Source organism: Athene noctua, chromosome 1 (assembly GCF_965140245.1).
Source record: "Athene noctua chromosome 1, bAthNoc1.hap1.1, whole genome shotgun sequence".
NCBI classification, from domain to species: Eukaryota; Metazoa; Chordata; class Aves; order Strigiformes; family Strigidae; genus Athene; species Athene noctua.
In genome coordinates this window covers 191,482,169-191,498,934 of record NC_134037.1, presented here as the reverse complement: position 1 = coordinate 191,498,934, position 16,766 = coordinate 191,482,169, and the positions used below count along the sequence as shown (strand labels likewise).

Sequence of the window (16,766 nt, the reverse complement as noted above, 5' to 3'; positions counted from 1 at the left end):
CATAGTGTTTACCTTCAGCTGCGTTTTTTTATATTTCAGCATCATAAGGTTCATGATGGTGTAGTTTTTGTGGGCTTATGGGCTTCCTCTGCATCAAGCATTTGTATGTATGTAGGGGACCTACTGAAGGCACTGGAAATGGAGTCTTGAGTGTATGATCTGTAGGATAAACCAAACTGAGATTGATGTCAGGCTCCCTGGGTGAGTTGCCCTCACAAGTAGGGACAGCACACTCAGCGTAGCCACATTTCTGTATTCTACCCCAGAGACAGGGAGCAGGTGAGGGTTTTACTTTGCTTTCTTGCCCACCAACAGACCTGGTGCGTTAGAAACAGCAGATTTTAATCAGAAGTATGTGTGGCTGCCTCCTCAGTCAAAGAGACAGGGGAACTGGCTCACAGTGGTTTTCCAGCCCTGGCTGTGGTACAGCACAGTTACATGCTTCCTTCACTGCATCTCATGACAAAGTCACAACTAAGTCTTAAAAATCTCCTGAAAATGAGCTGCATCATCATGGCCAGAGCCATAACTCTGCCATTAAATATTCTGCTCTCCAGCCACAAAGTTTAGTGTTTTAGTTTTGCAGCTATGCTTTCCTGAAAGTGTTCTGATTGTATATTAGATTTAGAAAGAATGCAAGAATACACAAGAGACACATTTCCTCTGGTACTTAAAAACAGGCAGTCAAGTCAGTCACTGCTTTTAAAGTTGCCAGGGTTTTTTCTTGTTGTTGATTTTGGGTTTCTTAAAATAGAGTTCTAATTGAAAATCTAGCAGTGTTTGGCTGACTGGAATGGATTTCTCCCTTCAGCCTTTATCTCCTCATGTTTTATACAAACTCTGCTGTAAGCAGTCTACATTAAGGGTTAGACTCTGAGGTCCCTTTTGCAGTCAAAATGTACTTCATATTACACTTACACATGGCACCTAGCTGAAGCAATCTGCTAGGCAGCCTATGCAGCAGCATCAACATCTACCACTCCATATGTCATAACTCAGTTTCAAAATGTAGCCAGTTTTGAAGGGCATTGCTTGGCTTCATTATAACACAGATGAGCAGCAGGTGCCAGCTCATTGCAAGATGCTGAGTCTGAGAAAATGAATTTTCGTTCTTAAAATTCTCATGAATTCTGTGCAGTTATAAAGGAAACATGCTTTATGAAATAATCTTTTCAAAGCATCTGTAGCCATTATAACGTCCTATAAATAACTCTCACCAATATCTTAATCTCATCAAAAAGTAAGGAGAAATATAGGCCCAAAGTATTTCCCCAGAGACTGGATGACATTTTTTAAAGAAAAGCGGATTAAGGGGTCTCCAAGCACCAGAAGCATCTGTGCCACCAGAAAAAAAAAAAAAAAAAAAACACCAAAAAACCAAATGGCTGCCTTTTCACATAGAGGGAGGACATTTGCACAGTGTCCTCTCACATGTGCCATCCTGTTCCGAAGTGAGGAGCTCTGCAGCTAATTAGCAGCGCATATGTTAATTAGTATCTCTGGAAACATGATAAAGATATACTTTTAGTAATACAATAGCTTAGAGGCTCAAAATAGTTAAGTATCACAACACAAAGCGTTGTGGAGGAAATGGCAGTGTATACAGAGCAAGCAGGAAGAGATGAGGATACCGAAGTTTTATAAAGGTGCCTATAAACACTTAAAATACCAGGCAGCACTCTCATGTTCTTGCTAAGGTAAATGAAGTATCATGAGCATCCCACCTTATCTCTGCCACTGCACAGCAGAAGGCAGAGGCAATTTCTCTCTCTCACATAGTTCCTTAGTATGCCGTTTCTCTGATTCTTTGCACCCAGATGTGGTGATGGTGAACTGAAGGGTGAGTCAATATAAGTTATATATGTCAATTGATTTAAAAAAAAAAAAAAAACAAGAAAGCGAAATACAAGTTGGAGGTGGTGCTTTCAGGAGATTATACTTTTTCATCCTCACCTCCTGTGGAAAATCTGTGTTTTCCGAGGTGGAGCAACCGGTTTCATATGTCAGCCAAATTTGCCTAGCTGTGCTGCTGGGTACTGAGCGTGGACATCTGCCCCATTTTCACTCCTTACCTAACAGACAGCATCATTCATGGAAGTTCACTGACCCTTATTGATGAGAGGAGGGCTACTTCAGTGCTGGGAGGGCTGCCGCACAGTTTGCTTTGCTGTGTGATAGAATTACACATACTCTTTCCTTCCTTTGAAAGTTTCTTTTGCCAAACCAGCTGAAAAGCCGGGACAGTTATTATTCTGTGCATGCATTTATTTAGGCTGCCAATTTAGCAGACATGGGAGACTTTTTTGCAGGAAGGAGTGGGATTTGTCACATACAGACATATGGCTTCATTACAGACAGTGTCATTTCTGTGCAAAGTGCAGGAACTTTTCTGTGAAAGGTGTGGTGACCCTGTGCAAGCAGCTCTGGACTTTGGTAACCCCTTTGAAAGGAAATAGAAAACTGGACAATTAGGAGAGGGAATTTTGTAGAATGAGATACACTGCTGTAATGAGTGGGTGGTGGAGCTGCTTCTCCTTTCTTTAGCTAAGAAATTAGATTTTTATTGTTACTCAAGTTGAGCTTGAATAGCAGCTTCTGGCCTATCATTTAAGAAAGGGAGCTTCTTACTTTCACAAAATTTAACCCTTTCTTGATCCAGAAATTTTGTAATAAGTGCTCACAGGTTTTCAACATATTCAGGATCCAGATTGAACTTTATCCTGTTCCTTTCTCAGTGGGGTTTGCTTCCAAAAAGAAAAGAAATGCTGGCCCTGTGCCTGTCTCACCTTATATTCTTCTGGCTGCAAAGTAAAAGTCAAGGAGCATATTTGGGCTGTAGGGCTCCTTGCTCTCCTCTTTCACTAGTTCATTAGTTCTTGTCATCTTGATTTCCTTGCCTTAAAAGCCTGCTCCTGTCAAGTGAGGAGAGGCAGCACCAGGACAGGCAAAATCTGTTTCTGAGGCAGCAGTCTGCATGTTTCTGCTGACCCTTTCTTTTGCCCGTGCCAAAACCTTAGAAAGCTTGTACAAGACTTAAAGACTTAGACCAACCATCTGAGCCCCTTGCATTTGAATCACTTTAACCCACGCTTCTATGAAGGCTTTCTCCCCTGGGCTGTGTGTTTTGGAGATGAGCTTTCTGTCCTGGCAATGTGTTGAACTGTAGCTGCCTCTAGCATCTTCAGCAGTCTGTCCTGTGAATGGACAAATAGAATGAGATCGCTTGCAGTACGGTTTTAAATATCCAGCACAGAAGGAGACAGATGAGGAAAAAGGAGATCATTAAATATACTTTCAAAATACTTTAAAGGAAAGGTGATGCTACAGGCTGGGAGAAAATCTGGGACTAAAATTTATGATAAATATAGAAGCCCAAAAGGATTAAGGTAACGTGAATGGAGAAGGCTCATGTCAGCAGTGATCTGGTTGGGGCACATTTTGAATCATCTTCAAATGAATGTAACTGGCATGAAATCATCACATGTCATGGCAAAGTCAGCCATTGCTGTTGAAAAATCTATGCTTGCTGAGAAGCAAAAAGCAGTGTCCAGGAAGCCTCCACAATGACAGATTTTCGCCTGCTGGTAGGCTGTAGGATGAGATCCCCTACTTGTCAGTGTCCTTGGGCAAAGCCATTTGAGCCATCTAAGGCCTAATTAAATATAGCATCTGCCAAATCACTGGGTGGTAGTAGGGAAAGATCTTTTGGGAGGGATGCTAAAATAAGGAGCGCTGCTGGAGAAATGTGTGATGAAGGCAACACAAAGAAAATTACATACTACAGTCAATGTCAGGAGACCTGCTGAGACTCAAAGTTGAGACTTTGTGTTCCACAACATGTGTGGCATTAGGACTAGATGAGCCTACATAGCTATTTTTAAGAGCAGGTGCTCTGTTCCCCTCCCCTTTTGTGAGACCAGTCCTCTCAACCTATTGGAGTAATGAGGTGTTCCTGTCATCAGAAGCATTTTTGATTGCAGGAGCAATGAAACTAAGGAAGGCTGATATCCCCAGGGAACATGACTTGAGGATGAGTGGCCTTTCTCTGATCCTTAATAAGGTGGCAGCCTTTTCCTCCTTGATGGGGCATTATTAAGGAATGTCCCCCCAGTTTGGGAGGTTCTTTTTACAGAATACGTATGAGGCTTGTTTTCTTCTATCTGATTTCAATAAAATTGGTGAATGGGAGCAAAAGTTATTGAAGCAAGGACGGATACCATGCACATAAACATAGACAGTGAATATAATTACGTAAGCCTCATTTCCTAAGTAAACAAAGCTAAAAAAAGATTTAATTACTGTAACTTGGCCCAGAGACACATGAAGCAAAAACTGCTGAGGTTTTGATTTTCTGAATGGAGTGTTGGTTTTTTTTTTTAAAGAATAGTTGTCAGTATGATTTATACAGGGCCTGGAATAGCTGTAAAATGGCAGCAGTGGAATGCTGGGATATGAGGAGTAACAAGAGTGCAGAACAATGGGGAACTTGAGAAGAAACTGAAATTTGACCTCTCCCCAAAACTGAAAAAAAAAGGCAATTTCTCTGATAGAATCTTGCACAAAGAATCTTACTCTTTTATAATGATTTTTTTCATCTAAATAAACACACAAAACCCATTATTCAAAAAGGGTTTTCCATGAGCTGGATATAGAGATAATATTTTCTTTCAGAAACATGGGGACACATTTTACAAGAACAAATGATTCAGACAGAAACTGGCAACTGCTTTGTGAAACTGGCATCATTGCCCTTTTCACTGCCGCGGGAAAAGCAGTTTCACTGTGAATAAGCCAAGGGCCAGAAAGCACCTTCGTCTGGGACAGGGCTGCCAGGCTCCCAGGGCTACAGCTTGGAGCAACCTCATAGCCATGACATTTGGGGTATTTTTGAGTGGTAGCAGCTGCCTGATGCCCTGGAAGGACTTGGGGGATCTGTAGCCTCTGGAAGGTTCAGAGCTATTGGAGGCATTTGTGTTGTGTGCTGATGCACACTACTGCTGCTTTAAAGCTTTAGCAGAAAATGAAGCAGCACAAAACTATGTACAGTTGGTACGTAGACTTATTTTGCATAGTACCTTGTTCTGAAACAAGGTAGGGAAGAACTTGATCTTAATACTTGTCAGATAACCACAGGCAAAGCTATCTATAAACCTGCGAGCTGAGGAATACTGCACCACAAGGAAAACTGTAATGCATGAAAGAAATATAGCTGATATTTTTGTTTTATCAAGCAAAAAAGATTAGTAAGTTTGTTTCTTCAGTTTTACCTTCACTACAGCTCTGCAATTTTAGGGCAATAACTGATCATCTGAGAAGATTATATAATGATTAGTGTCTGGGACCAGAAATTGAGAAAGAAACTACCAGGAGACTCAGAATTTACCCTATTGTGTACCGTAAGATACTGAGATTTACAGTCACTATGGAGATCTGGGGGAAACAGTAAAAGAGCATGAGTCCTCAGAAGCTTTAGAAAGAATGTTTTAGCTGAGCTAAAGTTAACCAAAATAACAGCTTCATGTGCTTGAAATAATATACCTGGACAAGAGATTAAGGCATTGAGATACACAGGCACATCACAGAAAGATCACTGTGATCAATACATGTACCTCAAAAGCTGAGAAAATGACATGAAGAATACTTGGACTGGTGTACTGCACAGGAGCATCAACTAATTTCCATCAGCAGTATCCTGAGAGCAAATGAGATACAAATACTAATGTTTGGGGGAAAACAAGGCATTAACTGAAGAAGTAACAGCCCTGAGATGCTTGGAGAGTAAATGACAAACCAAGGCACTTATAAATGCTTCCAGAGAAGAGGAGGGACAAATTCAGGGAAGGCAAAATTAATGTGTTTACCAATTCATCATAACACTGTTGCTGATGTTTAAATGAAAACAGTGCAGTGCTCTCACTAATTTAATTGAGTGTGACTATAAACATGTCAGACTCAACAAAGTGTCCTGTTCATCTGAAAATTCATTTCATCAGATGGTTTCTGATGAGCTGTTATTAAGAACAGGGAGATTACATTTTAGCCATGACCTTTTCAAGAACTGTTCTTTTTGTAAGCATCACAAAAGACACAAAAACATATGTTAACCATATCTTTGGTTACCTAGTCTTGCATGCTATGCCAATAAGATGCAGACAAGTCCTAGGGAGCTAAAATTGAAAACCAGCAAAATATTGAAAAAAAAAAGAAAAAAAAAGAAATCTCTTTGTTGCTTTATTTTATAGAGATATAAACACTTTTTTTTAATGAATTTTAGTGTGTGTCTAAATGACTATAAATGTGTGTATATGCCAATAAAGCTACATACAAAATGATAACTACATGAATAAGCAGATACAACTCATTTCTTTGTAAATAACTGATAGACCGAAAAAAACCCCTGAGGAACCTAGTAATAAATAACTAATTTTGATTTTCCAATGTCAGTTCACATGTTAAATTACACTGTGATGCAAAAGAGAGAAATGAGTCCTTCAACGAAGAAATGTTTCATATGGGCTTTTCTTTTTTTTCCAACAGTAGCAACATTATTTCACAAATTTTTTAAAAGCTAACCCTGCTTAATCTCAGACTTAATGAAATTTTCTGCTTAGTTTTGAATTTATGATGCAAATTGTTGTTTTAGTCTATGAAATGGCAGTACACAGAAAAGATGCTGTATTTTCAGTTCTGAGTATTTTACCGTTTATAATACATTTGTGATGCATTCTAAGAAGACCTATTAAAAAAATCATAATAATCTTGTATGGATATCTTTAATTTGTAACCTGCTTCCATTAATGCTATGTTGATTGAGCATAGTACATTTCTGACAGCTTCTGTAAACCCACAGGCTTTGCTGCTGTAGCGCCTGTGAAGCCTAAAATGGGTTTCATGGCAGTTCAGAAAAAACATTGTTGATACCTACATTTTTATTTTCATGGGTCTGAAAATGTACAGTTCAGACTAGTCACAAACCCTAAGGACTATGTAAACTGAATATATAACTACAATTTTGTTACTGAAATTGGATGAAAAATTTTTGTACATGGGACAATGTGGACAGGTTGTGGGGTATTTCTAGCCTAAGAAGCTGAACACTGATAAATAGGTGGATGTTAATACTTCTGTGGATGCTATTACTATTTCATTGTAACAGCTACCTTAAAGTTGTGAACCTATTTTTTTAATCTATGCTTCCTTAATTATTATTATTGTTTTGTATGAGAACACAAAGTCTCCTGGCCTGTCTTGAGAAATGCAGGCTATTCCTTGACAGTTCTTTCTTATATACTTTGTACAACAGATAGGTTATTTACTTACATTTACGTGTTGATAATACATACTTCTAATCATAATATTCTATTATTTTTACTGCTAATGAATATCCCTCTTTTAGTTGCTTAACATATACATACTAATTGTTGAGTAGCAGTTGGAAGATAAGGATTAAGAATGCTTAGCATGATCTTTAAATACCGTCATGACCATGTGAGAAACACAAAATGAGTTCTCAGTGTTAAAAAAGTCTTCATATCAAGTGCTGAAATAAGAAGCTTAGATAGATTACTTGTCAATGAAAGGCAGAAACCTGTAAGTAAATTATGTTCTCTCTATTCCTCCCCACTTGCATGGACTAAAACCCTCTATAGGTGTATTTTATTTCATTTCCTGGGCTATTTATGGCCATGTTGTTTACTTTACTAGAGCTCTGAGTGTCCATCAGAATCTCTGCTTATTCATTATATGTTTTCAGATGAGACAAAAACATTTGCACAGCACTTTGTCTAACAATGCAATGGATGAAGTAAACAATGTTATCTTTCTCATCAGGATAGTCTTAAGAAATCTTAATAGTCCTGTATGGAAGATACAGTTAGTTATTGCCGTTAAATGGGTAAAGGCAAGATTATTTTATCTTGTAGTATCCATTAAAATTGAAGTTGATACTGAGCATTTATGGGCTATTTTAATTCAATTCACAAATATTTTTGTTAAAGATCTTTGATGGCATTTACTTCATTTAATTTATACAGCTATTCTGCCCCTAAATTTGAGGTTCCCTACATAGCCAGTAGAGAAAAAAAAAAAAAAAAGGTATTTTTAAAGTCCTCTAGAGAATGGTATTTCACTTCCACTGGGGTGTTTGAACTCGGTTGGCCAGCATCTATTGGTGGCACTGCTCTCCATCCTAGTCATAAGGTATTTAAGCATTTGCTTTAGAAGGACTGTCACTAAGCATCTTCAATATAAGTGCAGTTTAAATAAATTGAATAGGAAGGCTGCATCCTGGCTATAGAGAATGTTAGTAGACAAAAAAATTGCAGGTTTGACAGATACTCCTTTAATAAACTGAGAGGTTTATGTTCCACTTTGGCTTTTTTATAGCTCTGTTTTCTAAATTGTCCAAAACAACCCCTGCTAGGTCTGGTTTTATATTCTAATGCCAGGAACTTTGTCTTGTTCTGGTTTATCCAAATATTTTTCATCTGCTCTATTATGATGATGTTGACTTCCTCTTTTTCATAAGTCTGAATTAAAAGTCAAAATCTATGAGAAAATTGCAAGTGATTGCCATCACCTACATCTGCCTGAGATGCTACTTGAGTATGCAGCCATCCAGACTTCACACATCTCAGCAAAAACCCTGGGAAGCACCTCAAAATTTGCCCTCAGCACATCCAGGACAAAATTCATGTTTAAATAGACATGAAAAAATCATGCATGCAGCTTAATATTCTTCTATAATCAGTTACAAACTGTAAAGAGGAAGGATTTTTCTCTTCTCACTTGAGTTCATGTGGTCAGCTAAACACAAAATTTTAGCTGCTAAAATATTCATTTTGCACTGTTTGTGTTCTATTGCAGAACTCAATGTACATATTTAGCAGTACAATAATGAGGCCGATCTCTCAGCAGTAGTACATAGCTCTTGAATTCTCAGCATCATTCACTGTTGTAAGCCACATGAAGTCCATGCAAAAGAAGGGAGAAGAGATGAGACTGCCAGTTGGTCAAACCTAACCCCAAATACTCCAGAAAACAGCAACTGCTCAAATGAAGCCTCCCATCTCTATGCAAAGCAGGCCATGGTTTGTAACATCTAGGGCAGGGCAAAGCAACAGCACAGGATCCCAGCAGTCTCCAAAAGGCCATCTCTTTGCCATACATTTCTGAAAATGTTTCTCTTAGCTAGAATCACCATCTGTGATCTCACGCCTGTGGAAACATGAGGCTTGGTCTACATTATCAAAAATTATCTAAACTACATTACAAATAAAGTTTTGGACTATTCTTTTTCTGTAATGACACACATTTGTGAAGCATCACAAACTCTTTATGAAATAGCTATGTTAGTAATGACAAATCTGCACAGGGAGTTAGGAAATGAAATTCTGTCTCTTACTGGCTTCTTTGTTTATAAGAAGATAACTTCTAATTATATGGAGAATAGTACACGTACATATTCCAGAATTACTTAGAATAGGAGAGAACTTGAGTGAGGAAAACTGATTTCAAGACTTTCATTTTTCTCTGCAAGGCTCTGGTATTGCAGAAAACCGAGGGTAAATCTTCACATTGTTGCATACATTACAGAGCAGGAGGTTGGGGTGAAATATCCATTCTGTAAAAAGCATGAACAAGAAAATGGCTAGAAAATATTTCCATATATGTCATCAGTACACTATCTGTGCAAGACTGAACTTAGAGAAGATACAATTTATATCCAGTAAGCTAGGGGTGAGATGAGCCCATTAACCATTAATGATGTTAGAAATGGGAAAGCAGTATAGCTAAATCAAAGGAATCTGAACGTTTATCAAGTGTTTTAATTACCACTAGAACAATTTGTGAGATAATCTGCTGACCAGAGCAATGCAAGCAGATAGACAAAAGCAATTGCACATGAGGCTTCTGAATCTTGTCACACAAATAAAACTGTAAGCAAACAGTAAAAATAAGCATATAAATAAAAATGCATAGCAAAACATTAAGACAGGCTATAAGATGAGACACTTTCTTTTGGTTTTGGATGTCGAGGTGTTTTGGTTTTTTTTTCCGAAGAGGTGAAGGCATTTGCAAAACAACAGAAAAGTGTAATTATAGGGACGATATATGATAAAACCAACTCTTTTCCAAAACCAAATTAATCTTGGTACTAATTGCAAATGTGTCAAAAAGGAAATTGGTGAGCATAAGGACAGAGTACAAAGGTATGATGACACAACAGAATTGTCTTAGTTTTTAAATGTAATTTCAAGCTATTCCACCTATCCTTTATAATCGGATACTTGCTACAGGGATTTTTCACTATTAGGGCTGTGTGTGACCAAATCATAGCACCCCTACATTAGAAGTATTTGTTAGATTTTAAAAGAAAAATATGATTTCTTTCAGAAAGTGAGTACATGGAAAAGCCACATCTCAAAACGTCTTCAAGGGAAAACTTCTGTCTCTCATATCAGTCCAATCTTGTTCATTCATTTCTGCCTTCTTTCCCTTCTCATTTTCACCTTTCTAGTCTCTTCTCTGTTTTCTCCAAGCCAAGATTACGTTTTGTTTAGGAGCAGCAAAACCCAAGGAAAATTATTACCTCCTACAAGAGCTTCTTTTGGGACTTTTCCAGCAGCAACACTTACCTTTTCCTCCTTTCTGTTTTGAAGTCTCGATGCATCGATGCCGCAAGTTCCTCCCAAAAGCTAAACTACCATATAACATATCAGTAAATTTTATTAGCGTTCTAGCACTTGACTCAAAAAACAGAATTAGTCCCAGATAAGAGGATATTAAGCATTACTATTGATGATGGTAACTGGATCCTCTAGTTCTTAGCTGAAGTGGTATCATGATCATATTAAAGCACAATTTTAGGTGGAGAAACTTTGTTCTCTTCAACAGGAGATATATCTTCTGACTTCAGGGCAGCATTAGATCCATTATTCTGCAGTCAGAGTTATGTTGGTTGATTTTTTTTTTCATGAGCTAATGTACTGTTAATAAGGTGTCAATTACTGATGCAAGCAAACAGGGCAAAGAATAACGTTTATAATTGCTGTAGTTATCACCTAAGTGCAATTATCTACAACTGCTGAAATAAATCACTTCATGTTTTAAAGCTATCTTCACAGTATTTGCTTTTTTTTTTTTTTTAATTACAGCTGCCTTTTAAAATACCTCATCATTTTTCTTTTTTTTTTTTTTTTTTTTTAAATCAGTGAGTGAGAAAAAAGGTAGTCACCTTCATTTGTGCACAGAGAAAACTCAATATGCATTAAATTACAAGTATTATTTTCCATAGGTATTAAGTAAACAGTTGAATGTCTCCACTTTCTTTCCCTACTTCTGCTTCAGTCTACCCTGATGAGTTCCTCCTGAAGAGACATAATGAATTTTCTATATCCCCTAATTTTTGTTGTATTTTAAACTAGTTGAACTGAAACGTTGCTCTTTCTGACATCTAATTGTGCTTAATAAGTGCATATAATCATGAAATCTAAGACAGTATCATTTTTAATAGGAGAATTTCCAGAATTTTCCTAGTTAAAAGTGCACACACTTAAGCACAAACACTGAACAGATACAGAAATCGATCACTGAGAAACCCCCTCCCCTGAAATGTTGAGAAGTTTGGATTAAAGCTTGCTTGCCAACAAGTAAGCATTTATAATGACTGTTAACAAGGAAAAGAGCCCAGACAGCTTCCCTGGGAGTGTATGATTTGTCAACCACAATACCAGAGAAAGGTGCATTTCTGGACTTCTTTTCCTGCTCTGACTGGGGCTGCGCTGACAGGGGTCTCCCTCTTTATCTGACTGCAGCTGTGTTGACAGAGGTCCCCTGATTAGCCCGAAGAAGAGTTTAGTAGGTGGGATTCAAGGAAGTAAAGTGTGCCTGGAAGCATCTGGCTGTAAGGTGGAAAGGGCTGCTCATAACCTGCCTCTAATTGCATCAGAGCATCCTCCCTCTCCTGACCACCTTCATCTGCAGCAATCTACCAGATGAATCTACCAGATTCCCTCCATACCTGTAGTGTAAATTCTGACCACTAGCTGATGGTGACAGCTTGTCTTTCAGATCATGCTTCCTCCTGACTTTGAGTGTATATCTGACACCATGGAAAAGCAGAACCTTCCCAGAATCCAGCTATGTCTCACAAATACATACCCTTGTCACAAGTATCAGCCCCCTGACAGATACTTAACCAATCTTTTTGTGCCTGCTTCCCCCACATTTTCAGCTTCGCTGCTGCTTTAATTAACTCCTCATCATATGTTCTGAGCATACAGTTTTTTCCAAGGCTAGGAAGGAGATGAGCTTCCTTGTTGCAGTATTCCTTCTGCTACAAGCTAGGTCTGCCTGTGCTACATGTGAACACAAAATGTGGGGAACCGGCAGTAAAATAAACTGATTTCACAGAGGGTGAAAAATGTGTTTGAAGAGATGAAAGAGATTGGGTTTTCTCCATGCCTTTCTGTCTTTCCAGGTATTGGATACATTTCTAAGGAAAGTTTTCTAGACAGAAACTAGTTCTTCAAGTGGTCTGTGTCCTTGTTAACATGACTCCCTACCTGTTATCTTCTTCCATCTCTACTCACATCCATTATCATAGAAAAGAAGGCGCAACAAAGAAATCAAACATTGATCTAAGATGCCCAGACCAACAGCAGCATTGAGGAAACCAAGGTTAAGACAGTATGCACTTACAGATTTTCCATCAGTGTTGACTCCTGCAGCAGATGTTCTTCAGGACCACTTGACACCAATTCTCACAGCTATCTTGTGATTGCATGTGCCTCTCATCCAGCCCAGAGTTTTCTGTCCTTGACCATTCTTCCAGCAGTTTGATGGAGACTTCTGCACAAATCACTCATTTTCCCTAGAAAGTGAAGCAGTATGAGCATGAAGAATGAAGTTTAAATATTATTAACCTGTCAGTTATAAATTATATGAAGGTGATGTGAGAAGATGTGGTACCATGAGTTCAATTATTCCAATAACAAAAGGGAAATAAAACAAAATCCACAGAATCTCACAGGTTGTCATGACAATTAGGCTTTCTGTTATAATGGGTTCACCTCCAAACCAGCAAAAAGTGCATTTATTCTTTATCCATGTTTGCATTATTGAAGTTAAAGTCAATGGTACACTTTGAAAATGCAACAAAGGTACTAATCATTCTTGTTAACTGGATGAGCCATTAAGTATGTTTGGTGAAAGTAAACAGAAGGTATTACATGGATACTTTCTACTGGGGTCTTAAAGAAATAACTTTTACCAATTTGTTCTTGACTTAATTTTAAAAAGGCATGTATTACCAGTCTTACAAAAAGCCAAATAGTCAAGGTGATGTCTAAAAGTCTTTGACATGGTAGTATATAAATCTAAAACCTGCAGAATATCTTGATAGCTAGAGCACAGCCTACAAAATAACCATCAGGCCAAAAAATAGGAGAATTTAAGAGCAATCAAGTAAATTAATGGGAGGGAAAACAAAGTGTTGACGCGGACTTTGGTTGAGAAGCTCCTGAGTTGCAGGTTGCCAGAACTTGGATGATTGTAACACAAAAAACACACCTAGTTGTTGAGGTTGCCTTCTTCCCCTTTGCCATCTTACCAGCACCTTCTGGAAAGCCTCCAGAACCTCCTGGAGCCTTGCCCTGCTGCAGTATGGATATTCTTACATAACCTAAAGAAACTTGTCAGGGTAAATACACTTGATTGATAGCAATTTGTTCAGAGTAGATGACTTGAAGACACAAGGTCAAGAATTTAAGGCAATTTGCAGCCATTTGTCATGCTGAGGAAGTGAAAGAAAACAGACATTTCCATAGGTAATACACTCTTAGTTGTGTTGCAGGCTGAACAGCAGAGGTTGCATTTTCTTGTGGAAGTACTGAAGTCTCCAGTTCTGATACTTTCAAAAATGAAGCATTTAGATGGTTAGAAGCAATTAGGCTGTATACGAGGAATATTGGATATCACTGAAAGAAGAACCATAATGAATAATCCATTCTGCAATTTAAATGAATCCTAGGAGTGATATACTGTCCAAGTAGATAATGTCACTATTCCGTGAGAAATATTACATCTTTTAAATGAAAAGCGAAGTCACATGGCACTGGAGCAGAACGTAATAGCAGTTATTTAGCAGGTTGGAACAACTCCTATCGAATTACTAGTACTTATCTCCTTTGATGTAAGTAACCCAACCATTGTAAGATCATATGCCAGTGACTGTGAATTAAGGGGACTACTATTAAAAGAGCATGATGGTCTCCTGAAGTCAGTTGCTTACTATTTAATTATGATGAATAATACCAAAAGTAGTTATTCTGAAATTGAATCTGTCTCTTCTTAGTCAAAAATATGGGAAGCATCCTGAAGGATGAGAGTCTCATGAACTTGTTCTGACTACATGCTGGCCATGCTAGGATAAACAGCTATGCCTTGGATAACATGATAGCAAGCTTACTGACAGTGGATTTTTGGTAGGGTGGCAATGGGATGAAAAAACCCCCAAAAATCAGGACAAAATTGAATTCAAGCTAAATGACACAATTTTTTTCAGTAAAATTTAGAAATAATTGTTAGAAGTTCATTTTGAATCAATTTAATGTATCGTTAAAAAAATAATCTTTGTTACTTCCTGGATATTTGAAACATTTTTACTTGCAATGATTATGGTGAAATTTACCTGAGAAAAGGGGCCCCATCTACTGCCAGCTACAAAATCTGCAGATTAACACTTGGGGCCACAAGTGCTGCAGAGGGAGTTGGTTCCACAGCACAAGGGTTCCCTTTCCTCCATATCAGGAGGCAAATCAGGAAGTAGGATTAAGACCCAGACTGCATGGCAGCCCCCTCTCTGGCCCTGACACTGCTTTGTGGGAAAGGGGTGGTCCTGCCACCACTGCCCAACTTGAGGACACAGTAGCCACAGCACGCTGAGGAGGCCATCTGATCCTTCTTCCCTCCTGAACTGCTGGGAAAAGATGTCAGAGTCCCCATGGATTAAGCCAATTTGAAAAGGCTCCTGAGATAAAATGTAGGTCTTTCCATTAGAGGAAGACATTACTTGGTTGGAAATGTGACCAGAGGTCTCAGTCAAATAGGAGCCAGGCTCAAGATTTCTGAGGATGCAGGGCTAAGGCTCAGAGGCCCTGCAAAGCTTGACTTCTTTCACTGTACCTCTGCATCCTCTGACATAATCTGCCAGCCAAAAAAATTAACCTTTAGATCAATCTCACGGGCTGGCAGAGCAGAATTGGCAGTGAAATCTGCTTGGCAGCAAGAGCTCTCATGGAGAACGGCAGGGCCTGTGTTTGTTACCCAGCTGGGTCCTTCATGGGTTATTTCCTTATTTACATTGAAGGGAAATATAAGAACATGACATTTTGAATTAGCACATAGTAATTTTCTACAGATTAGGTCTGAGGGACTTGTGGGTACTCTTCATGCTGTGTTAGTGAGAGGGATAAATGAGGCCATGCACACCTTACAGCAGTGCCCCAGCAGGGTGGAACCTTAAACAAGATGAAGAGGACACTCCTAGGAGGAAAACATCAAGGCAATAGCACCATGACCAGACAAGTTGTTCTGCAATGCAAATATAAACATTTATCAGTATCCAATGGGGAAAAAAAAATACTGATGAGACAGTTATATTAACTGGCTATTGTTGTTAGGCTTTTAATTTGCCTTATAATCTACATCTACTATATTAATAGATGAATAATAATTTATTGTATTATGCACTAGAGAACAATCTGGTTTTAACTAGCATGGGCATGCTGTTGTTTTCTAGATGGTCTATTATTATGGTTTGGGCTAGTTGAAGATTTGTTGTTGGACTTCTATTGAAAAATGCCATTCTCTAACAAAAAGGAAATTAAATGTTGGCATGAGGATTAATTATCACTACTGAGTGTTAAATCGATAAAGAAAGACTTTCAGAAGCTTTTTCAGCTGTAGAGATCAGGTGATGTCTCATTAAATAGCTTTAGAACTAGTGATGGCATAATCACTTTAAAAATCCCACACAAATTCAAATTTTGCTTTTTTGCACTGTATTGAGCTCATTTCAGAAGTACAGTAGCACATGCCATATTAGAACTATTGACCCTTTTAAAACAATCTCCTTTTCAATTGTTTACATCTTACACTGACACCTCCCCTCCCCCCTTTATTTTTACATTCTGTAGGTTTGCACAGCTTCTTCAGAGCACATATAAAAAGCAGTATATGTCTGTGTCTGGACTTCAAATTAGTATAATCAACTGCATCTTTGAGGAGACCTGCTTCTGATAGAATCAATCAGAATTTTTCCTCATTGGAGAAAAACAATAATTGTGAAAAATCAGTTTTGTCTGTATTATGACACTTTTTTTTTTTTTTTTTTTTTTTTTTTGGTGACATACAACTCTTTAGCTGAATTATAGCACCAAACTCACTGAGAAAGCATCAGATCAGAAATTTAGGTGTTCCCAAAGAGCTCTAAATCATTGAACAGATACTATTTTGCAGTACCTTCTTTTGTGAAATACAATATATTTGTGTATATATATATATATATGTGTGTGCATTTTAATTTCTAGATGGCTACCCTAAAGAGGAAATGATTTACAGATGGAGGAAAAACTCAGTGGAGGCTGCTGACCAGAAATCTTGGAGACTCTATCAGTTTGACTTTATGGGTCTCAGAAATACTTCAGAAATTGTGAAAACCTCTGCAGGTAAGGATGATACAAATGGTAGTGCTTGTTTTGGGA

General features: G+C 38.1%; 1 protein-coding gene across 1 annotated transcript in view; it reads left to right on the top strand.

Moving 5' to 3' along the window:
* Nucleotides 1–16,766, top strand: part of GABRG3 (gamma-aminobutyric acid type A receptor subunit gamma3) — a 326,293-nt gene that overhangs the window by 260,684 nt on the left and 48,843 nt on the right. Inside the window, exon 6 of the mRNA XM_074930235.1 lies at nucleotides 16,593–16,730. Coding sequence (XP_074786336.1) covers nucleotides 16,593–16,730 — 138 coding nt within the window. The remainder of the gene's footprint in view (nucleotides 1–16,592; nucleotides 16,731–16,766) is intronic.